Source organism: Felis catus, chromosome F1, assembly GCF_018350175.1.
Source record: "Felis catus isolate Fca126 chromosome F1, F.catus_Fca126_mat1.0, whole genome shotgun sequence".
NCBI lineage: Eukaryota > Metazoa > Chordata > Mammalia > Carnivora > Felidae > Felis > Felis catus.
Genome location: NC_058384.1, coordinates 2,730,320 through 2,753,743, shown reverse-complemented (window position 1 = coordinate 2,753,743; position 23,424 = coordinate 2,730,320). Strand labels below are relative to the sequence as shown.

Below are 23,424 nucleotides of genomic sequence, written 5' to 3'. Positions count from 1 at the left end.
ACCCGGGATTCAAGGAACCTAGGACTTCCTTAGGTCCGGGGAGCAGTCCGATCTCCTCCGGCCAGGCCCCGCCCGAGGCACCCTCGGCGGCCCCACTGCGTGCAGCTGCCAGGCTGAGGACGCTCTGCGTGGCCAGTTCCCCCCTGGCTGTCACGTCTGACTGTACCAACCGGTGGTGGCTGGTCTTCTGTCTGCTTCCTGCATTTAGTGCCTCTGGCCCTGTCCCCGGATCAGGACGAAGGGCACATCGGGGGACACGCAGGCCAGGCCGGGAGCTCTTAACAAGGTAAAGTGAAACTGGCTGAGACCCGCTCCCCACCCCCCACCCCCCCTGCCATTTCACACACAGTTGACGGTCCCGACTGTTGTGGGTGTAACGGCCGCCTCTTCACAGAGGCAGGTGTGCGGCAGGCTCGGCCAACTTTCCGTAAGAGGCCCGGAGACCCAGGCCGCGCAGGCCCTGCCGGTAGGCGTCTCCGGAGTAGCTGCGGCCCTTCCGTGGGTGGCCAGGGTGAGGGGGACACCCGGCTGCCTCCCCTCTCTTCCCGTGCTGAACGCAGACAGAGCTTTCCGGGGCATGACACTGACCCTCTCCCAGCGGAAGGACGAACACCACAGTGCTGGGATGGTGAGTTTCGGTGTTCTTTTTAATATTGAAACAAATCTGACCATTACAAGAATTGTACAAAAATTAACAGCCTGTAACGACCCCCCAGCTCTAAGCAGGCGTCATCCGCACCTCCGTCTCCTCCACAAAAGCCCTGGGGCCTGGAGGGGGAAGGGGGGGCCCCACACCAACTTCCCACACAGAGACAAGGGCGGGATCACTCCCACCCGTCGCGGGCCGCGTCAGTTCTGCGGAAACTTCCACGCGTCGGGAGTATACAGACCAGCCAGAGAGCAGAGAGCGGGCAGGGCCTGCTCACAGCACAGGCTGGAGGGAAGGGCAGAAAACACAAATCTCATTCTAGAAGCACACACACGAGCCTTAGGCTTCACGGTCAGTAAAAATCCAGGGGCTTCTCGGTATTTCCGGCGGCAGAGGTTCCCGGGGAACGCGCTCACCTTCCGGCGAACATTCCATCAGGAACATCCCCGGGCCCGAAAGGGAAAAAAGGAGAGAAGGCCGCCTTATCTTTACCTGCTTCAGAGGCTCCACACGCACGCGCAGACTGGCGGCGCGGCCGGGCCCCGCGTGCAGTCCCGCGCGGCTCGCCGCCCGCCCTCTTAGCGGTCAGAACCGCCTAGAAGCAGCGGCCTCTCCGGAGCCGCCCGCGTGGACGCCCCAGTCCCCCGCCTCGCCCCGCTACTGCTCGGCCTGCCGCCGGCGGTAGTTGCTGTAGGCCTCCTCGAACATGGCCTTGCAGGGGAAGCGGGCCTTGAGCTTGGAGCAGATGAGGAAGGAGCCCCCCATCTTCCTGTGCAGGGAGTAGGTCTCCTCGGGGGGCGGGACGAGGCGGTGCTTCAGCATGATGGGGATCAGGTTGTGGATCTTCTCGGTGGTGCTCTGCGTGCCGAAGTCAAAGGGCCCCTCCGAGGCGAAGGCTTCCCCCAGGATCAGGATGGCATCCAGATGGGCGTCCTCCATGGCCTGGGGGGGGGGGGGGGGCCGGGGGGGGGCAGGGGGGGGAAGGGTGAGCGGCGCCGGCGCCCCGAGCATCCCACACAGCGTTCTGAAGGGGCGGGCAGGGTTAGGTTAACGCAATGAGCGAGTGGTGACCGGGGCCGAACTCCAACACGTGCCACCCGCGCCCTCAGCGCCGGTGCCCGGCCGCCCGCGCTCCCCCGGCCCCGCTCCAGGTCTACGCGGGCCCATCCTGCCTGGGCCAGGCCGGCCTGGAGCGCAGGGCAGGAGGAGAGGGCGCCGCCGCCTCTCCCTCCATCCAGTTGTAAGCCGAGGTTCGGCTTCAAAGGGAAGAGTCCCGCCCCCCCCCCCCCCCCCCCCCCACTCACAGGCCTCAGGGCCCTGCGGGGCTGACCTTGACCTCGTAGCCTGTGAGGAACTTCATCTCTATGGATTTCTTCAGCACCGCCTCCCTGTCCCTGTCGGCGGCTGCCCTGATGATCTGGGGGGACGCACACCAGGGACCGACAGCGGCTCCTGAGGAGGCGTTCCCGGGGCCAGGGACCCCCAACTGCCCGCCCCCCTCCTTGTCCCCCTCACCGTCCTTCCAAGTCCCCCGCCTGTGAGTCCAGCGGGCCTTGTCCTCACCCACCGTCACCCGACCCTGTCGGTGTCCCCCACCCCCTAGGAGCTTCCAAGCATCCTAGGCCAAGACCGGCCCCGCCCCCGGCCCCGTCTACCTGAATGTAGAGGTCAGTGAAGGATCGGTCAAATTCCCGAGTTGCCCCAAAGTCCAGAAGGGCCACCTGGGGGGCGGGCGATAGCGGGGGAGGTTCGCCCTGGTGGAGAGGGGGCCAAGACCACCCCCCCCAGCGGAGCTCTGGGGGGCTCACCTTGTGCTGCTGAGGGTCGTAGAAGAAGTTGGACCAGTTGGGGTCCGTCTGCATGAAGTGGAACTCGAACAGCTCCCGCAGGCACAGGACCAGGATGTTGTAGCAGATCTGGGGGCGGGCAGCCGGGTCACCGCGGCCCCTTCTCCATCCTCCACCCGCCCCGCCCTCTGCTGCGCAAGGGCCCCTGACTCCAGGTGTGCCAGGCACGGGGACACGGCGGCACCCCCCCATCCCCTTTGTCCCAAGGCCCGGTCAGACACACCTCGTTCCGGATCTCCTGGCTCAGCCCCTCCGCCTGGTCCAGGGGGAAACCGGACACCAGCTCCGTGGTCAGCACGTGGGGGCTACAGAGCTCGTCCACGATCTCAGGCACGTAGAAGAAGGGGTGGTCCTTCAGCAGCTCCCTGCAGGGGTGGGGGCGGTGGGGAGTCACACCCCGGCCACAGAGTCTCACCCCCTGACCCCAGGCCCTGACCACAGCCATCACCCATCAGCCCCTCTGCCCCTCCCGCTGCACCTGAACTTGCGGGCACAGGCCGCCTCCCGCTGGTAGTCACACTCCAGGGCCAGCTCCCGCCTCAGCACATCGATCAGGTGCTCGGGGAACAGGCCTGGGCAGGGAGGAGGGGGTCAGCGCGGGCTGGGGGCTCCTCTTGGGTCCCCAGAGCCCATCCTGAACGCCTGCCCTTGACCCACGGCCAGTCTGACCTTCAGGAAGCATGTTGCTCATGTTCAGCACGGCCATAAGGTTGTTGACGTCACTGTTGATGCTCTGGGCCACACCCGGGTACTGAGGGGGGACAGAGGGGTCCCCGGGCAGACAGGGCGGCCGCCGGCCTGCTGGCTTCCCGGCCGAGTCCCGCCCAGACCCCGCCCCAGGCTGAGGGACAGCTCAGACCCCACGATGCTGCCAGGACCACCGGGTCCCATCACGGCCTGGTTCTCCACCGTCCGCCCCCAACCGAGCCTGCAGGGAGGCCGGTGTCCCTCCACAAGTCCTTCCCTTCCCAGCACTGCCCTGGCGCTGGGGACGGACACGAGGAGACGCGGCCCCGCCCCAGAGAGGGGGCGCCCGGGGGGCGGATGCGTAGCGTGCCGAGACCCCGACGCCACAGGGCCCCGGCTGTGCCCTCCGCAGCCCCCCCCCCGGGCACGGGCGCACACGCGGGTGCCCACCTGGATCTTCATGGCCACCTCGCGGCCGCCCTTCATGCGAGCCAGGTGCACCTGCCCGATGGACGCGGCCGCGAAGGGCCGCTCCTCAAAGTACTCCAGCTTGTCCCGCCAGCCAGGGCCCAGGTCACCGTTGAGGGTCTTCTGGCGGGAGGAGAGAGGCGGGGAGGGGCCGTGAGCGCAGCCTGCCCTGACAGCCGCCCCCCGCCCCCTGCCCCCGGCACCGCCCGCCTCACCATCATCTGCTTCAGCGGCATGAAGTCCGCGCTCTGCCTCACCCGCTCGAAGATCTTGGCCAGATGGGGGTTGATGAAAGCGTCGTCTGGAAGGCACCCGAGAGAGCAGAGCAGGGGGCCGGCCGCTCAGGGAAGGAGCCCGGCGGGGGGGGGGGGGGGGGCGCGGCACGGCAGCCACCTCAGGGGCCCCGGTTGCGCCCGGGGAAGGCGACCGAGACGCCGCTCTGCCCTGCACGCACCGGGAGCCGGGCTCGGAGGCCACAGGGCACGGGCCCGAGGCCCCTGAGGCTGTAGACGGAGGCTCGGGAGGGGACGTGGGGACGCCCGCCAGGCCGCGCACCCTCTCCGGGCCCCCTCCTTCCACTCCCCCCCCCCCAGGGCCCCCTCCCAGCGGGGCCGAACTCCCGCCCCCCCCTCACCCCGCAGGGCCCACTCACCCTGGATACTCAGCATCTGGCCCAGCTTGAGCGCCGCCCCGCGCACCTTGCACAGCGTGCGGACGATGCGCTCCGCGTTCGCCTCGGACAGGAAGGGGCTGGAGTCCAGCACGGCCTTCTTCCCTGCGGGCCGGAGCCGGGTCAGCACGCGGCGCCCGGCCCCTCTCGGGGCGTCTGCGGGCCTCACCCCGCCCGGGAGGGGCAGGAGCCCGGGGAGCTGCTGGGGGCAGCCGTCGGGCGGCCGCGGGGGCCCGAGCGCGACCCAGCCCCACGGCCCCTGGGCCCGACGCCTCAGGGACATCTCCGTCCTCCCGGTGAAAACAGGGACGGGACGCTTCAGGACGCGGAGACTTTCAAGAGCGGCGCGGAGAGACCCGGAACAGAGCCCGACGCGGGGCCTCCGTCCTCCTGGCGGGTCCCCGACACCGGCACCGCGATTTCAACCCAACCCTTGGTACCCCCTGCCCGATGCTGTGGAAGCTTCCCCAGGCCTGACCCCCGCCCCCTCTCAACACACACGCGCACACGCACGCACCAGACACGCACACGCACACACCACCCACTCGCGCGCACACGTGCACACACCAGGCACGCACATACATGCACGCACCAGACGCGCACGTGCACACTCGTACACACTGGCACACCCATGTGCACGCACATGCACGTGTGCTCGCACACGCACCAGACACGCACGTGTGCACACACATGCACGCACTCGCACACACACCACACATCCGCACTCATGCACACGTGCGCACACATGCGTGTGCGCACTCGCACAATGCACTCACGCGGGCACACCGCACACACGCTAAGCCCCTCCCTCTGTACCAGTCCCCGGGGCCCGACAGGAGCACCGCTGAAGAGCACAGTCAAGTGCAGGGATGGGGATGGGAATGGGGTGGGGGGGCCAGGCACCAGGAGGGAGGACCTGGGGACCCAGGCGAGGAGGACTAGTCGCTGTCCCTCCCCCCATGAAGGTCACAGCACCCCTGGGGTCACTGTGAGCCGGGCTGGCTGCAGCGAGGGCGCAGCCCCCCAGGGAGAGGAGCACAAGGTCCAGGACGGCACACGGCTGGCCGGTATCTACCTCCCCCTCTGGCCACAGAGGCCCTCGACGGGCGGTAACCCTGGGGGTGAAGACCACCTTTGTCCGGAACGACCAGGGGCGTAGGGTGCAGGGCGAGGATTCGGGCCACGGGGAGGCCAAGGGACGGCGGGGCGCTCCGACCTCAGCGCCCTCGCCCCAACCTCGGCACAGCCCTGCCTGGATACCGAGTCTGCGCCGGTCCCGAGGCGGGGAGAGGCCCGGGCAGGGGGCTGGCTCTGCACCTGCCGCCCCCACCCCCAGCTCCTCCAGTCCCGGGTCATCTGCTGCTCTCCCTGCCCGGTGCCCCGCGAGCCTGCTCAGATCCGCCCCCGAGGCCGCACCCACGGTGCCTGGCACTTTCCTCGGCCTGCACCGCCAGGGGCCCGGCCCGGCGCGGCCCGAAGAGGGAACAGGAGAGGCGGCCGGCACACCGCTGCCCCGGGGGCCGTGTCCAGCCTGGCCTCTGACAGCCTGGGGGTGGGGGGACATGGGGACCGAGGGCCCGGGACACAGAGTTTGCAGACGAGAAGCCCCAGAGAGAACCCACGAATCCGCTGGCGCCCGAGGTCGGCTGCACGAGGCTCACTCCCGGGGCCCCAGACGGCAAGACCTGCCCCCAGAGGGCCGAGAAGGGCCGAGAAGGGCCCCCAGATCACCCCCTGCCCTGGGCAGCAGCGGAGGGCCAGCGCGGAAGGAAGGGCGGCCCCTCTACGTGCCCTCTGCCCTCCCCGGCCCCCAGGCACGGCGGGAGGAAGCGCGCTGGGGAAAGGGCCGCAGCCCCAGCGGGCAGCAGGCGAACGCGCCCTCCCGGCATACGGCAGGGCTCCCGAGACGTGGGGACCGTGCGGGGCCTTCTTGGGCCTTTCAGGCAGCCCTCCCCACAGTCTGCACTCCTGCCTGGGCAGGGCTCGCTCTGACAGCAGCCCGGGGAAGCCAGGCCACGGCAGGTGTGGCCCCCACTCGGGAGAGGCCCTCCAGGGGGCGGACCGGGCCCCGCCGGTCAGCACCCTCCGGGCCACAGGTCTGGCCCGGGCCCGCCGTGGCCCGAGCCCGGCGAGCGCCCCCGACCCTCAGCCAGGGTCACCACTTCCCTGGCGAAGGTCGCCTCTTCTCTGCTTGGACGAGGTGGGATGAGAGCAGCCAGTTTCCAGCGGGACGGGCTTCGCGCCTGGAGAACGCGGGCTTCTCGTTCCAGAGAAAGCCGGGCTTTTCCTAAAGTGTCTCAGCACCGACACTAAAAATACCCTCGCTAAGCCCTCCGTCCTCCGGCCCCTTCCAAGGACACTCCGTGTGTCCCGTGCACCCCGCTCTCAGGGGCCCGTGGGGGCGGGCCAGTGCCCTCTCCCCAGGAGGCCCTTGTCCCCACAAGGGGTCTTGCGGGTGGAGAGAGGCCATCCAGACCGGGGGCAATGCGCGTGGTGACCTGGCCTCACTGACCTCACAGAGGAATCGTGAGACAGAGGGTCTCAGGCCAGAGAAGAGGCCACTTCGGGTCTCTGGGGGGGGGGGGGGGGGGGAGGGGGGACCAAGGGCCCTGAGGGGTCTGTTCCTCCAGCACCGACGTCCCTCACCCACAGCCAAATGGGGAGCCCTGGGGGCCTGACCTGGCCAGACCACTGGGTGCCAACGGCCCCACAGAGTCTGGGAGGGCCGGGCAGGTGCAGAGACACAACCTCGGCCACCACTGACACAGAACCCAGGACATGAGGCATCCCTGGAGGCCAATTCTCCAGGCACGGGGGGGGGGGGGGGCAGCTGGGGGCTGACAGGCCCACCTCCCGGGGCCCACCCTGCCCTCCCGGCCAAGGGCCCAGCTCACCTGGAGGGTCCCCTGGGCGGAGGCTCTTCTTGGCCACCTCGGCCAGCGCCCCGAAGCCTAGACCCACGGCCAGACCTGCAAGGAGAAGGGCGCTGGGTGCTGGCACGGGGGCCACCCACCGCCCTTCCGTCCACGAGGCCCAGAGCAGCCCCACGGTCACCCGCCTCCGCTCCGACCCTCGCTGACCGCCAGACGATGCAAAAAGGGAGAAAAAAGGTAGGAGACACACATCTGCTATTTTCAGAGGTTTGGCTCAAGGAAGCTCCATCCAGCTGGACCCCCATCACCCTTGCTAGTCTGCAGGCTCCCCGCGCACAGACCCTAAGAAAACGCCCAAGCAGGAAGGGTTTCCGGCAGGAACGGAATACGCGCCAGGAACGGTCCGTGGGCCGAGGACATCCTGGCCACACGGGGCACCCCTTGGAACGCGGCCGCTCACTCCGGCGTGACCCGGCGTCGCAGCTCTCTAGAACTCTCCGACTGGAAGGAAAGCCCTCCCTGCAGTGATATGAAGCAGGCGTCGGTGGGCATCAGAGCGTCTGCAAAGGCAAAGTGTCCCTAATCCGAGCCGTGGAGACTCACAGGACCGCGGGCCCGGCAGGTGCAGACGGTGGTCTGAGGACAACGGGGGACCAGACGATTTCTAATCTAAAAATGTTTCAGAATCATCCACAAAGTTCATTAATATGTCTTTTGTCCAGAGACCAGAAGTGTCTGATCCCGACCGTCCAAGAAAGGCCCACGGAACCCAATAGGTGCCACTGAGGCCACACAGAAAGCCCAGGGGCGGGCCAGGGCTGAGGTGGGGGCGCACATTAGCAGAGAGAAAGACGACACGCCTGAGCCCACTGACCCCGCAGAAGGGACAGCAGAAACCCAGGGACGACACCGGACAGGCCCCGAGACCCGTGGGGCTGGGAGACCGTGGGGCAGCAGCCCCCACGCCCAGTGGGTGGTTTAGTGAGCCAGGAACCCAGCAGAAACATCTGCGTTCGAGCTTCTACAACGATTACGTATTCGTGTTACGAAAAATGTTATTCTACTGAAAATTTTATTTAACGAGGAACAGTTAAGTGCAGACATAAACAATTTTTTTTAATTTTTTTTAACGTTTTATTTATTTTTGAGACAGGGAGAGACAGAGCATGAACAGGGGAGGGTCAGAGAGAGGGAGACACAGAATCTGAAACAGGCTCCAGGCTCTGAGCTGTCAGCACAGAGCCCGATGCGAGGCTCGAACTCATTTAAATCAAAAGAAGGTAACCCAACCCTACAACGTGCTCTGGCGACACACATCTTCCCCACCGGCAGGCCGGTGGGCAGCCTCCCTCCGCCAGCCAGAAGCGGGGCTCCTGCCCCACAGGTCGTGGCCAGGACTCACCGGTCCACCAAGAGCGGGCGCTCCCAGCAGGGCCAGGCGCCAGCAACGCTCTCGTGTTCGCCACGCTCACTTCTCCCATTCAAAACGGCTAGACCGGTGCCGTCCCGAGAAATACAATGCCAGCCACGTGTCTAATGTTAAATTTTCTGGGGTGCCTCGGTGGCTCAATCAGTTGAGCGTCTGACTTCGGCTCGGGTCATGGTCTCTCCGTCCGTGAGTTCGAGCCCCGCGTCGGGCTCTGCGCTGACGGCTCGGAGCCTGGAGCCTGCTTGGGACTCTGTCTCCCTCTCTCTCTGCCCCTCCCCTGCTCATGCTCTGTCTCTGTCTCTGAAAAATGCATAAACCTTAACAAAAAAATTTAAATTTTCTAGTAGCCACCTTACAAAAGGCAAAAAGAAGCATGTGAAGTGAATGTGCGTCCTCTATGTTATTTAACGTAAAACAGCCAACATATGGTCATTTCTACAAGTGCTCTTACAGACGAAAATTGCTAGAGGTATTTCAGGGTTTTGTTTTGCTTTTGTACAGAGCTCGCAAACTCCAGAGTCCAGGCCGGACAGGATGGGCCACGCTCTGGAGGCCACGGGAAGAAGCCAGTCACCCGCGAACAGCCCCCTGGGCCCTCTCAGGATGTCCTGGTGCCAGGACACGGGCGCTAGGGCCTGTTTTCCCGCCAACCAGCTCCGGACGGCACCGGGCACAGAGCCGAGGGCAGCCAGGGTGCCAATTAAACATTAACTCTCCTGCTGCCCGCCCACCTCACCCCTCCCAACACATTATCTGACTCCGCAAAGGAAGTGATAACAAGCAAGGTTAACCTTCAAACTATAGTGACTTTCACCAAGGTCTCTCTGCATCTAGATTTTTCTCTGCCGAGATCAAGTCCAAAGTCAAGCCCACAAAAGAGGCAGATGTCTTCAAAGGTTAACCAGCCTGGCCAGTGCTTGCAGGGGTGCCCCCCCCCCTCACCCGGTCAAACTCTTGGCGGCCATGTCTCCACCGCCGGGCAGGGCCAGAGCACGTTCCACAAAGACAGCCTTAGACTTGCCCCGCGCCGGCCGGAGGTGCTGCCGCGGCCCTGACCTTGGCCTCAGGAGCTCCTGCTCCAGCGAACCAAGAATAAACCGGCCCCCCCGCACCCCCACCCGGGCTCAGGCGATGCCCAGAGCCGCGCTGACCGGAGGCGCAAGGCGGGCCAGGCTCTTCAGTGCCCCAGAACCGGGCGGAGGCAAACGGGGGAGGGCAGCCCCTCCATCTCGGATGCCCGGAGCCCTGCTAAGCCAGCTCACAGCCTGCGTCACCCCTGACCTCAGTCCCCGCCCCCCGTCGTGCTCCGACCCACACGGCCACAGGCAGCTGCAGAACTGCTCTCGGCCCCGCATTGGCGACAGGGGCCTCCGTCCTCGCCTGCGAGCAGGCACCAAGGCCTTCCGAGACAGTTGCTGGCGGTTCTGTCGTGAACAGAGGTTCTGCCGTCAAGCGTGGGGGAGGATGGCAGGGTCCTCCCCAGAGACGGGAGAGCGCTGGGCCGGCTTCCCAGGCCCCCAGTCTGGGCCTGTCCCCGCCAGGTCCCTCCAGAGGTCATCGGGGCCACCGGGCCGCTGTCCAGACAGCCATCAGAGGTTAAGAAAAGGAAAAACAAAACACCCTCCAGCCAACGGCCTGGTGAGGGTGCCCCGAGCAGGAAGAGGAAGCAAACGTTCCTTGGGGCTCTGGCTTCACCCGCCAGCAGCCCCGGGTGTGTTCACAGAGCCGGCTCGCAGGGGTTCCTGTGCAGGGGCCGCGGGCAGAGGGGTCTGCGGACAACAGACCGTGTGCCGGGCTGCTCTGAGCCTCGCTTTTGTAACCCTAACGGTCCTTCTGATCTTAGAAGACAAAGCTACGCGTGGAGGAGGCAGGGGCTCCGAGGGGACCCTGAACCCTCGGGAGTCCCGGCCGCCCTCTCCGCCATCACTTGCGCCCTCCACCCTGCCTGGCCCGGGGTGGGCGGCAGGAAGGAGCGGAGTCCCCTGGACAGGGTGCCCCCAGGCTGTCAGGAGCTGCCTCCCCACCATGCCCAGCACCGGCCCGGCCGTGGACGCAGGGGCTGGTCACAGGTCCCCGGGCTCAGATCGCCATGTGCGCAGCGGGGCCTCCCCTGCTCAGGTCCCTGCAACGTCACGAACGCACACGTGGCCCCAGGGAGCCAGGCGCTGTGGCCCCACTTGTCATCAGAACTGGAGATGACAGTAAGTGCCCTCGCCGTCCTCACAGAGCTCCTGAGGGGCAAGACAGACACACGCACCCCTGGTAACGCACCTCCCGAAAAGCAGAAACCACGGCCCATAACCCCCACTGAGTGGGCACTGCGGGACGGTTCTGCACGGCTCCTGGCCCAGGCCACCGGACCCCCCTATCACCAAACTTCTCACTCTGCCTTCTACCCTTCCTCTTGGGAGCATGTCCTTTGTACATTATTAAAATCTCCTTTAAAAAAAGATAAAGTGAAAACAGTTGGTGGGAGTGTCTTTTGTTTTAAACGTGCTTACTTAACAAAATCAGAAAACAACCAAATATGCCTGTTCCCCCAACGTGTGTTTGTTCACCAGCAGGAGGGGACACAGGAGCTCGCTCTCCAGAGCGCGCCGGGCCCGCGTCCCCATGTGTCAGAACCACAGCAGCCATCGCTTTGGTCTTCTGCCCAAGCGACCTTCTCTTCCAACAGACAGGACACTCTTTCGTGGCCACACCTCTCTTTTTTCAGTATGTTGTTTTCTAACACGTGGCCCAGTGTTCTAACGGCAAGAGAGTCCTGCAACCAACAGCAGAAACACGTGTGGACAAGGGGAACCACGTGGCAACTGAAGCATATGAGGGGCAAACGGACACACGAGTCCCACGGTGCCCTTGACCCTTGTCCATACCTCAAGACTTTTTTTTTTTCCTCTGCACCCAATGTGGGGGTCGAACTCACGACCCCGAGTTCAGGAGTCACCTACTCCACCGACTGAGCCAAGTGTGTGCCCCATTACCTTAGTCTTAACAAATCCGATGAAGCCTCACGAACTGTTTTTTAAAGCAAGTATTTATCTGGGACTCACAGTTCCTTAACCTTTTACCTTCTAAAAATGGAAGGCTTCCCCAGGGTCCCTTCCGGCTGCTCCTGGCTCCTGCCCCACTGTCTTGTCCTCACATCTGTTTTCTAGACCCTATTTCACAATCGCCTCCCCACGTCCCCCTTATTTCTTCCTGCTGCTTCGTGTTTTGTCCCCTCCAAGTGTCCTGTCACCTCGGTGCCCTCCCCGCTTCTGCCTGGCGGCACCCGGGAGGTCCTAGCAAGGCCCGCAGCCGCCACGACACCGTGAAGGAAGGAGCGCTCGGCCGGCCGGGATCAGCTCCACGGCACCTGCTCCGTCTGCTCCGATCTTCCGTCCCGCTCACCTGACCGCCGCGGCGGGGCCCGGAAGACAAGTCCCCTCAAGCCCAAACTGGAAAGGAGACGGTGGGAAGGACAGGACAGAGTGCAAGAGCCATGCATGACGAAGCCCGACACACCCAACACGCATGTGACGAGAGCCCCCAGGAGGGGAGCAAGGGCGGAAACGGGGCCGAAGCAGTGCCCGAAGAAATGACCAGAATCCCCAACACTGACTGGCACGCCGAGCCGCAGATGGAAGCGTCCCCACCCCAGTCATCGCCAGGCCCCTACTTCGCGGGGCACCCGGACTCCTCTGCGGCCAGCAGCCACCCCACGAGGTCGGGCCCCAGCCAACTACCAGGGGCTCCGCGTCAGGAGAGCGGCGCGCAGGTGGCCAGGCAGAGGCGGCTGCGGAGGAGCCCCGGCTACACGGGCGCGGGGGCGGTGTCTCTATGGACGTCGTTTACACACGCCTGGGTTCGGCTTCCGGTCCGTGGCCCCGCCCCACGACCCCCAACCCTGCAGTGTCTGTGCAGCAGGGCAGGCCACACACTGCGGGGCCTCCGGATGAGGGGGAGGCGGCGGCGTTCACCTTGAACTGCACCCTGGGCCCGGATCCCGTCCCGGTCACCGACCCCAGCGGTGTGTCCCGCGCGGCAGCGAGCGGCGCCCAGAGGGAAGAACACGTGGAGGCGGGGGACCCCCGTGCCCAGGAAGAGAGGCTCCTGCCGGGGCATCAGCCACGTGGCGGCCTGGTGTCCCCTGAAGGCCCCACAGGCCCCGGGCTCACAGGGACAGCCAGCCTCCTTTTGGGAGGAGGAAGAAGAGGCCCACGGCCCTGCCCGGCTCCCAGGACGGAGCCACAGGGGGGAGGGCGATCCTTCTGTGACCCCCAAGTTCCGAGGAGTGGGTGGCAGCGGGCAGAGTGGAGGAAGTGGGGGCAGGGTGGGTGGGGGGCCAGCACTCCCTCCTCCCTCCTGGCAGGGTCGGGGAGGGAAGGGGAGGCAAATGAACCCCACCTAGGCTGTCCACACGCTCATGAGGGTCCGGGGCGGGGGTTGGGGGGAGATAGCTCCTGTGCGCCCCCTGCGTCTCCACCCCCAGACCTCCAGCTTGTGTAAGCCGCCAGGACAGGAGCTGTTCCCCATTCAAAAGAGATACAGCAAGTTTTCCCAGGCCACAGTTAAACATCAGGCGTGACACCAGACTCACGGGCCCAACCCATGAGCCACCACACTCTGGGGGGGGGGGGGGGGATTGGGTGTGAGGTGGGGCCTCTCCACATCTGGTCTCCTCTGGCTCCGGGTGCGGGGATCCCGCCCCAGCGACCGGCAGTGCCCGCAGGCACGGGGGCTGCTCCTAAGCTGACTCCCACCCCCTTCTGGGCCGCTGGAGCTTGATCTGTTCGCTCCCTTGGAAGACGGCACGATGGGCCCCCTTCCTCCAGCTGCACCAGCGGCGTGCCGATGACGGGTCCTGTGCATTTTAACGTCTCGTGACATCGATATTCTGGTGTCATATTCTTGTGCATTTTACCCTGAGGGCCTCCTTCCTGCACTGCGTTCTGAGCAATGTCAAGGGCGAGTGGGGGACAGCTCCGGGTCTGCCCAGCAGGAACACTCTTTGCTTTATCACCAGGGAGAACCACCGTTTCAAGGGCGTAGCCTATGAACCACCTCGGTTTTGCCAACTGGAGCCAGCGTCTCTGCCCCAGGATCCTCCCGGAGCTCCTGCGTTTTCCCTGCTCCGGGGGAGACTCGGATTTCACTCCGTGGCCCCACGACTTGATCTCTTTCTACCGGAAGATTGGAAACTGGGTCTGAACAGGAAAGGGTGGTACCAGAAGGTTAGCGAGGCCGCACCAGCTGACGCCAAATTAGCCCACATGTGTGATAAAGGACTCCTGCTCAGGCTTCTAATCCCGGGGCAGGGGATTCTACATGCCAGATGTATCCTTCGGTGGGTTGGGCTGTGCCTCCCATGCACAGCAGAGGTGGGTGTGTGTTTAAAAAGATGAGTTGTTGGGGCACCTGGGGGACTCAGTTGAGTATCTGACCTCAGCTCAGGTCATGATCTTGCAGTTTGTGAGTTCAAGCCCCGCATCGGGCTCTCTGCTGTCAGCACAGAGCCTGCTTCAGACGCTCTGTCCCCCTCTCTCTGCCCCTCCCCTGCTCACGCTATCTCAAAAATAAACTTTTACAACATGAGTTGGTAAGGCTAGGTTTGAGAACACCCCCTCTGGACCCATCTTGAGCCGCCCAGGGATGGGTACATGAAGCAAAGGCTAAATTTCCTAACCTTTATAAATTCTGGGCTTTTCTCATTGGCTTCCAGAGAGACCATGAGCCACGGCTCCCTCGTGGTACCCAGAGCTGGCACTTTGCCCTGCGGCAGCGCTGCCCGGGGCCGTGGGAGCTAAAGGAGAAGAGAAGGTTTCACTTACAAGCCGTGAGATCACCACGAACCTACGCCACTGATCTGGGACGGGGCAAATGCAGCAGAACACACGGGGCGGGGGGTGATGTGTGTCTGATCCTGGGCTCCTGTCTCCCCAATCGCTGCCGCCCCCCCCCCTCCCCAGTTCCCGTCTTTCGACGGGACTTCACGAAAAGCTGACTGGGTGACCTCTAGGTGGCCTGGTTTGTGTATAGATAATGTTTGCCTTCTCCATGTTCTCTTGGGGTTTTATTGTTGACAAACTTTTTGTACAGATAAAAATAGCCACAGCATCTCTGACAAATGTTCTGCACCAGGAAAAGAATCTGGAACGTAGCTTGGTGACCCCTCTTGAAGTGTGGGAGGTCTTGAACCACACTTTCTCCTGTTCCCCTTCCCCTATTTACTATTTTGGGTCAGATCTCCTCTCCTAAAAACTTGACTCCTACCCCATCTCCTCTTCTATCCCCCTCCTTAAAAAAACAAAAACGAAAACAAAAAACCCGATTTTATAGAAGGGAAAACCTAGGTCACAAGGAAGCAGGGCTGGAACTATAACCCAGATATTACAACGGCATAAAGCCCAGTTCTGACCCCAAATCCGGTATCTGAACCCATCTTTCCCATCATCACTCTTTACCAGGACCTACTGCCCACATCTTAGCCATGCTACCCCAGAGCCGGCCTGGACCCAGGACGCCCACCCCCATCTCGGCATCGGAGCGGCTGGCACAGCCCCTGCCCTCCACCTCCACTAGCTGAGCACCCGACCTTCCGGTCTATAGGAGTCCCCTTCCTTCATGTCCCCTTGTAACACATTCCCACACCTGTCGGTCCACCTGTCGCCCCATGAGGGGAAAAAGGTTGGAAGTGCTTTCTAGAGAAACAAAGAAGAGGAGTGTTACCTCCATCTGTGCAGACAATGACCCACCAGGAAACCACACACCTCACAACCCAGTGAGGAACACACATAAATAGGACGCTTGTACCTCTGGACAAAATGGCTTTTTGCAACGCGTACGGTTCTGAGACTCTCTGCCATTAATTCTGACGGTCTTCTATTCAATTCCATTCTACTTGTTTTTCAAATGTTGGGCCCGACCCACGAAGTTCATGTCACACCCACTGAAGGGTCGAAACGCACATGGTGAACGCATCCCGGGGAGGGAGGAGGCCCAGAAGTCACCTCTGGAGCCAGGACGGCACGTTCCTCCCAGACCCGCCCCCTCTCTGCGGTCATCCTACCCCCGCGAAGCCCGAAACGCGAGCTGCCGAGTGCTGGGCAACAACACGGGCCTCCCGGAATCACAGCCGTGGGCCAACCTCTGGCGCTCAGACACCCAGGACGGCTCCAGATCCCGGCAGCTGTCAGTGAGGGCTCCGGGGGCTTCTGATGGCACAAAGCACCTTCCAAGACCTGAACCTCACCTCACCTCACCTCACCCCAGGCTGCCTCTGGCCACCCGCCCCCCCACCCAAGGGGAGCCTCGCACCCGGTCTTACCGAGGCTGCCTCTCTGCCCTCCACCCAGGAGGGCCTGGCTTCGGCCTCTTTCACCAGGAATTCATGGCCTTCCATCACATTCTAATTTACCGCCACACCCTTCACTCTGACCGCTTTTCCCCGAACAGACCCTCTACTACCCTCACCCGCAAAGACTCCCACGAGAGGATCACCCATCTCTAAGACCCATCAGTCAAAGGAAGCCTCTGTGGCGAGCCCCATCTGGAGCGGCAGGAAGAGGGCTCGAGAGAAAGACTACAGAGCGACCAGGGACAGAGCGGGCCTCGGACTCGTGGGGAGAGACGGGGGGCCCCATTCGATACTTCGGTAGGAACAAACACTGCCCGCCCCGCCCCGACGAACAGCCTCTTACAACACAGGGGCCGCGCTGGGTCTCCTGCGGAATAAGGACCGCCGGAGGCCCCCAGGGCAGGGACTCCCAAACTCATCCTGGTAGCGGCCCCCCAGAAGTCACACGCTCCGTGAAACACCGGCTGAACGCAAAGCCAAGAAAGGAAATAAAGCGATAACTCCGTCCCGAAAGTCAGACGATGCTCTGCCAGATCCTCGAGCAGCTAAGGAGCAGCAAATGCCAAATTTTAAGACAGCAACGATGGAAGGAAAGCTTCCGCGGAGAAACTTCCATCCAGTGAAGGCGGCGGGCTCTGCGCGTTCGGAAGCCAGCCAGCCAGCGTGAGAGCCCACACGCGGGTCCACCTCCAGGAGCACGGAGCCAACCCCGAGGGAGAACCAGGACGGCATCTCCGGGACAAGAGGCAGCAGAGACAGAACAGCGTGGATGATGGACAGTCTCGGGAGGGAGACCCAGAAGCCCAGCAAAGCACAGAGCGAGCGGGGTGCGGCTCAGACACACGGCAGCGAGCCCTCACCCGGGTCAGGAAAGAGGTACTGGAGATGACAGCACGGCGTCAGAGCAGGTGCAAGCGCCACAACCTTTCACTGAAAGGACGTCCCCTCGGCGCAGGCGTACCCGATGCAATACTACGCTCAGAGCTCCCGGCTCCACAGGCCTCACGACAGCACCCGCGACACCCGCAGGCACGGCGGGTCAGGGCAAACACCACTCTGCCGGGACTAACCAGCCCCGTGAGGAACCTCTCCTCGCCAGCCGCCCCCCCCCCCCGCCCCACTTGCCGAGGGGCTGAGTGGCAGATGCTGCAGATACCGTCCCCAGGCGTGGCCCGAGCAGCTCATGGCACAGCGGAGGGCAGGAGGAATCCAGTCACTGGGTCATCCCCCGAGGGAAAGGGCCAGGGACAGCTAATGCAGGAGCCGACGCCCTCCCCGGGACCCCTGTGGCCCCCACCGTCCTCCTCCTCCACGCAGGCCCCGCGGTGGCCCCGCTCAGCCGGGGCTGGCACGCCAGGGCGGGTGAGGTGGCACGGGGGCACACAGCCACCTTACCTCCAAAGTTGGCCAGCCGCCCGATCCGTGTGACTGGCACCTTCCGCTCCCGAGCCCGCTCGCTGAGCTAGAGGGAGCAAGGAGAGAGACCTCACGGAACTGGCGATCGGGGACAGGACCCCCTTCGGGGCTTCACGCTGCCCCCCCAGGCCCCCTCCACCCCCGAAGGCAGCCGCTCCACCAAGAGGGGGCCTCTGTGCTCCTGGAGACTCCAGAGCACGACATCCAGGGGTGTCCCCAGAGGAGGGCCCGCCGCCGGCACCACCGTGGACAGCAGCCGCCCCAGCCCCATCCGAGGGCCCCTCCGGGACGCACCATCTGCTTGTGGGGCTTGCTCTCGGGGCGAGCCTTGGCCTGCCGGGCCTTCTCAATGTCCTCGGCGGTGAGGCCCCCCATGGGGGACTGGTCCTGGTGGAAGAACCTTCGCCGAAGGCCTGTGGCAGAGAGTGGGTCTCTGGGGTCTCCAAAGAGCCTCCCAGTCACTGTGCCCAGAGGGGAGGCAACCTGGCCCGGGAGCCCGGCTTCCCTAAAGGGTCCGCTGGCAACGTAGGCAGGAGCTGGGCCCTCACTGCCGGCCTGGTCCCAGGGTGGAGGCGGCGACCGGTCAGGGGAGGAGGCCGCAGGGAAATCCGTGGGGGCCCCTGCGGTCTGAGGCCCAGAGAACTCTGCTTCCGGGTCATCGAAGCCCTCGGCGTATGGCTCTTCACGCCGATCCTGACCCTGCAGGAAACAAAAGCGGAGTGAGAGGAGGAGGCCAGCCCAAGGCTCCCTTGTGTCACCCCCGCACAGGACAGCGCGCTCCGGGAAGCAGCCTCAGCCGGCTCCACAGGGGCGAGCCTCCCCGGCCCGGAAGCCCGGAGACACAGGCTCCGCTCCGCGGACCTGGGGGGGCAGGGGGTGGGCACACAGCCACCCAGCACCTGCCGGGCACCTTGCCTGTAAATCAGGGCTAAGGAGGGGCTCCCAGGGCTCTGGGGAGTGGGCCAGGCCAACGGACGGGGAGAGCTCCGAGAAGTAAAAGGCCAACCAAAGACCGGCGAGGGCCGTGCAAGGACGGCGTCCACCCGCCACACCCGGCCGGCATCTCGCCGCAGACGCGGCCATCACAAGTCGGCCTGGCCGTTCCTCTAAGAGGCACTTGGCCTCTGTCCCCAGGACAGCGCTGGACGCTGTCCCCAGGAGCTGCGGGTCCAGGGCAGGCAAGGAGGGAGGAGCCACGTTTTCCCCGCAGCGGTCACAGAGACTACACTGCGGGCCCAGGTTCTTCCTACGTCAGAACCCTGAGTGGCCTGGAAGGCCTCCTGACCCCTCCCTGCTACTCGCTCATCTGGAAACAGGGCTGCGCAGTCACAGAGCTGTGTGGGCCACAGGCCGGGGAACAGCACGGGCTCCCGGGGGACATCGCGGAGGGATGCTCCGAGGCCGCAGAGGTGGGCGTGGGGCGCACAGGGTGCCTGCAGGTGCCGCCAAGCTGCCCCGCGGCCTGGCCACCTCAGCCTGCGGGACACGGAGGGCGTGCCCTCGGGGAAAGAGAGAAACCGGCCATGACGCCGTCGCTCTCATTTCATAAACGGGAAACTGAGGCCGGGAGAATGGAACTGATCTGATAAAGGCCCGGCGACCGGCCTGTGGCGGAGCGGGGATCACTGGCCCCGCTGGCCACCCTGCCACCGCCAGACAGCACTTGTCAGTGCTGGGCAAGCCCGGTGGGGAGGGGGCGGGGCAGGCTCACGGGAGCCACGGCGGTGGGGCCTCCTCCTGCCCTAAGTGCCGTAACTCTCCCCCGAGTGTCCGCTCAGCGAGTAAGGTTACAAATCCCTTGAAGGACTAGAGGGTCAGGCATTTCTGGATTACCCGGCCCGCCAGCCCCCCGAGGCAAGGGGACACCGACACCTGAGTTTTCGGGAAAGACCAGGAGCATGCTGAGGGCCATCACCTCGCTCGGTGTCCCCTCTGTGGTGGGACCGCCACACCTCCCCCACCCCACCCCCAGGGATGCCGCTGGAGGCTGGGAATCCTAAAGTCCCGACCAAAGCCCTGGGGGCTGTGACAGCCTCACAGCTTGGAGCAGCAGTGGCCTTTGTCCACAAGGCCAGCCAACCACGCGACAGAAACGGACGGACGGAGGTGGCAGCGCACCCCCTCTGCAGCCCAACTCCAGGCCCACGCGGCCGTACACACCCGCCTCCCCATCCGCTCGGGCGCCAGGAACGTCTAGGTGCCCTGCAAGGTGCCGGCCCGGCGGACAGCGCTCTGCGGCCGCAAACCCTGGGGACGGTCGCCTGTCCCGCACGCGGTTTTGCCTGTGCCCCTGCACAAGAAAGGTCTCTGGGCCGGGCACATGGGACGGCAGGACGGCGAGGAGGAGGGGGGTGGGCTGTGCCCGCTGGCACCTGGGACGGAGCGGGCCCCCCGCACATGGAGGAGGGAAGCCCGGCCCGGCTGTGGCCCTGCTGTGGCCCGGCTGGCGCGGTGGGAGGAGCCACGTGACAGCTCAACACTGCGGCACAACACACAGCTCCCCCCACTTCTTCACCAGAACCGACCCACCAAAAATGCACTAACGAAAGTCGGGTAAACCAGGAGAGGGTGCTTGGTCTCATAAACTGCCTCCCTTAAGAAGTCACTTTGTGACTTTTCTAATTTCCGAAATTAAAAAGGCCTCTGCCCAGCGTGTCCGGGAGGCCCAGAAACTGAACGCAGGCCTTGGGGGGGGGGGGGGGGGGGTGGGAAGGGCGGCACTGGTGCCCCCACAGGACGGGCCTGGGCCTACGGGCCGGTGAATCAGGGTCTGACTAGAGTGTGCGGGCCACCGTCCCCGGGTGCTCTCCCCTCTCCGTGAAGCTTCCTGAGCTGCAACCACCTGGGGGCATGAGTCACGCAGGGAGCCCCCACCACACCCGGAAGGGCAGCCGGTCACCTGAGCTGGCCACCCCGCCGCGTCCCGGGTCGCCCCCACCCCCCCATCTCCCTGAGAGCTCCCAGCCACCCAACCCCCCAGCCCCCCCCTTACCTGCACCTTGCCCAGGACCAGGCCGATCTGCTCCGCGGCAGTGGACTGCAGGGCCCTGGCCGCCAGGACCAGCTCCCCGCCGAGGCCCAGGTGCTGCAGGTGGGTTTCCACGGCCGCCTGGGCCAGCTTGGCAAGGCCTCTGACCAGCATGATGGCGTCCCCCAACATGGCAGCCATCCTCAGGGCTGGAAGAGAGCGGGCCGGTCGGAGGGTGCTCCACACTGCCCCCAGGGTCACCCTCCCACAGGGCAACTCCACCCCGCACTCTGGCAGAGGCCACGGGGGGTTCGGTTCTTCCACGTGACACTCCACCCCCACCCCCGATCCAGGCTGCCGGAGGGGAGAGAGCGAGCGAGGGCCAGGGCTCGAGGTCGGCTCTGGGTGACCCCCGACCCCGCACTGGCCCGGCCCTGGGCAGAGTGAAAGGCTCTGTGGAGGCGGGACTGGGGACCCCACAGTCACCCCGTGAGATGCAGAAGGCACGAAGGAGCCAAGTGATTTGCCCCACCGAGTGGCACCACTGGGACTTGAAGCCGGACACACAGATTCAGTCCAGTGCTCTGTCCTCTGGACCCAAACGAGGCTGGGGAGGCAGCATCCGCCCCCAAAGCGCCTCCCCGTAGGGCCCAGGGCGCCCGACCCAAGCCCTCAGGGGCTGCCCCCTCCCCACCCTCAGCCTGGACTCTTCACCAAGCCACGCCTGCGGTCCAGGCCCCAGGGCGGTCCATCCAGGGGACCCTGAGAAGCAGGGCACAGCCGGTAAAGCGCACTGTGGGCGGGACTCCCGTGTGACACGGCCGCCTCATGTGGGCCCGCACTACTCTCCTTTCTCCACTCGGACGCAGTGTAAAACGTGTTTAACGCTGGTCAGGGTCCCCGTCCCCGGTGGTGCTTCACAAGGGGCACATGCTCTCAATCACCCGAGTACTTTTTAAAGCCTGGAGGGGCTGCGTGCTGGGGCGGGGGGGGGGGGGGGGGTAGGAGAGGGTCCTGGTAACACACCGGGGCTGAGGAAGAGCCACCAAGAGGAAAGGGGCAGCAGGGGGCCTCAGAGCAGCAGCCGAGGAGCACTCTGGTCCGGCCAGGAGGAGCTGGCACCAGCAAGGAGTCTCGGAGAGAAGACGGGAACCGGGAGAGAAGAGGCCTCGGGGAACCTGCTCGAACAAACACGCGGAGCTGGGAAGGGCCAGACTCACCGGTACGCGGGGCCGGGCGCACAGACGCCCACGGGCTCTCCCAGGAGAGCACGGACAGGGAAGGTCGGGTGAGAGCACCCACCGGGGAGTCGGCCACGGCTCCGGGGCCAGGCGGCTGGCTGCCCCCCCTTCCCCGGGGAGTTCCGCAGGGACGCGCCTTCCCCTGAGCGTGGGAAGGCTACAGCTACGTGTATCTGGAAGGAGAACCGCAGTGACGGCCAGAGGAACCCACGAACGCACAGGAGCCTGGACCGCGGAGCTGCCCCGCTACCGCCTGCCCTCCTGCCACCTTCACGGACAGCAGCCGCCAGGCACCGGGCCGGGGGCTCTCCGCACTCGCTCTCTTCCAATTCTTTGTCAACAACCCGGTGACACACGCATTACTGCCTATTTCACAGAGGAGAAAACCAAAGCCAGGGAAGTTAACTACCCTGCACGGTGTCCCGAGTGGTGGCCCTGGAGTCCGACCCTGGCCCTCCTCTGCTCTGTGCCCACCACACCACACGGCCTCCCCAGACAGCCGCCCTGCTGGCTCCAAGGCACCCTCTCAGGGACAGGGCCCTGCTCGGACACAAATGTCTACACCCTCATCAAAGCCAAGGAGGTTTCTGGAAGGTGACCACACCCTTGAGAGAGACAAAGGGGAGGGGCTAGCCGGGCCCATCATCTGCCACCATTTCACACCCCCGGCTCTGATGGGATCCTGCTCTTTATGGGAACAAACAAGGGTGAGTCCCACAGACCAAATGTCCAGGCGTGGGGAGAGCTCATGTGGCCGGTGCTGGCTCTCAAACTGCCAGCCCCCTGGCCCCAGCCCCGACACACACAGCCACACCTGAGTCACCACCCCGTATGGGGGAGTCCCCAGTGAGAGGAACAGTTTCCAAAGGAGAGTTAGGGACCCATAACGGTGGATGGAGGCCAGGCCCAAGCCACATCTGTTCAGAAGGACCCCTGAGGGTGTCCCCAGGGAATCCACCGTACCCCACGGCCCCAAGGGCACCCCCAAACAGGCCTACCCCTCGCTCACCTCCAGATAACCAAAGCAGAGCCTCCCACGGACAGAGACTCCGATGATTCCAAAACCTCACCTTGTCTGCTGATACCGTATCTTCCACAGACCCTCCAAAGACCTATTTAATTCAGACTTCATTTCCAGGCTGAAAGTTACTTCCGCCTGATTCATCCAAGTCATAAGCGCGAACGACAGCTTCTCTGGAGCAGAGCTGAGAAGTGACAGGGGGCAGGTCTGCCCTGCGCTGGCTGACTGGCCCACCGCACCGACGGAGGCTCAAACTGGAAAGGCCACGTCCCGCCTTGCGTGCTGCAACACAGGCCTGGGGTCCCCTGGAGCCCGGTCCTCACGGCCCCCCCAAAGGGCCAGGACTGCACCGACTGCACAATGACGCATTAAAAACAATTCCTAAGGAAAAAATGTTACATAAATTGACCAAAAATGTTTAAATTCCTGCCTTTGGGAGGTAGGAGTAAGTAACCAGGGTCTCTTCCAGTATTTTCCTAACATTATTAGTCCCACACAACCTACCTTCAAAAAAGGAAAACAAAGTCATCTAGGAACAGTACACATTAGAAAGGACTGGCTGTGCCTTCTCCCGGTGCAAACGGCAGCGCCCTCGTCCCCAGGGCGGTCCCGATGGGTGCCAGGTGCATGCACCTGGCCAGCAGGCCCCATCGGGGTGGAGATACCACCACAGAGACACAAGCTTCCTGCTCGCCGTGGTGCAAAGCCTGCTTTTCTCAAGTCCACACGCTCATCTGTGAGCAGATTCACAAGTGGATGCGGACTTCAAACACGCAGCCCAGGCCCGCGGCTGCTCTGACAAACATATTTATTTAA

General features: G+C 64.3%; 2 protein-coding genes across 3 annotated transcripts in view; one reads left to right on the top strand and one right to left on the bottom strand.

The window, feature by feature from the left end:
* Positions 1-629: 629 nt before the first annotated feature.
* The window catches only part of COQ8A (coenzyme Q8A), a 39,742-nt gene continuing 16,947 nt past the window's right edge, over positions 630-23,424 (bottom strand). For both annotated transcript variants that reach the window (XM_023247952.2, XM_023247953.2), the window contains exons 2-15: positions 20,371-20,555; positions 17,673-18,077; positions 17,358-17,424; positions 7,216-7,290; positions 4,304-4,426; positions 3,867-3,952; positions 3,634-3,774; positions 3,166-3,247; positions 2,975-3,068; positions 2,720-2,861; positions 2,458-2,565; positions 2,305-2,370; positions 1,980-2,066; positions 630-1,591 (exon numbers count right to left, since the gene is read on the bottom strand). In XM_023247952.2, the coding sequence (XP_023103720.2) occupies positions 1,307-1,591; positions 1,980-2,066; positions 2,305-2,370; positions 2,458-2,565; positions 2,720-2,861; positions 2,975-3,068; positions 3,166-3,247; positions 3,634-3,774; positions 3,867-3,952; positions 4,304-4,426; positions 7,216-7,290; positions 17,358-17,424; positions 17,673-18,077; positions 20,371-20,547 (1,938 nt within the window). In that variant the 5' untranslated portion in view covers positions 20,548-20,555 and the 3' untranslated portion in view covers positions 630-1,306. The remainder of the gene's footprint in view (positions 1,592-1,979; positions 2,067-2,304; positions 2,371-2,457; positions 2,566-2,719; positions 2,862-2,974; positions 3,069-3,165; positions 3,248-3,633; positions 3,775-3,866; positions 3,953-4,303; positions 4,427-7,215; positions 7,291-17,357; positions 17,425-17,672; positions 18,078-20,370; positions 20,556-23,424) is intronic.
* On the top strand, positions 7,194-11,392 carry LOC123382935. Its single transcript, XM_045049426.1, has 2 exons — positions 7,194-7,431; positions 9,125-11,392. The coding sequence occupies exon 2, from the start codon at positions 9,587-9,589 to the stop codon at positions 10,820-10,822; it is 1,236 nt and encodes a 411-aa protein (XP_044905361.1). The 5' UTR covers positions 7,194-7,431; positions 9,125-9,586; the 3' UTR covers positions 10,823-11,392.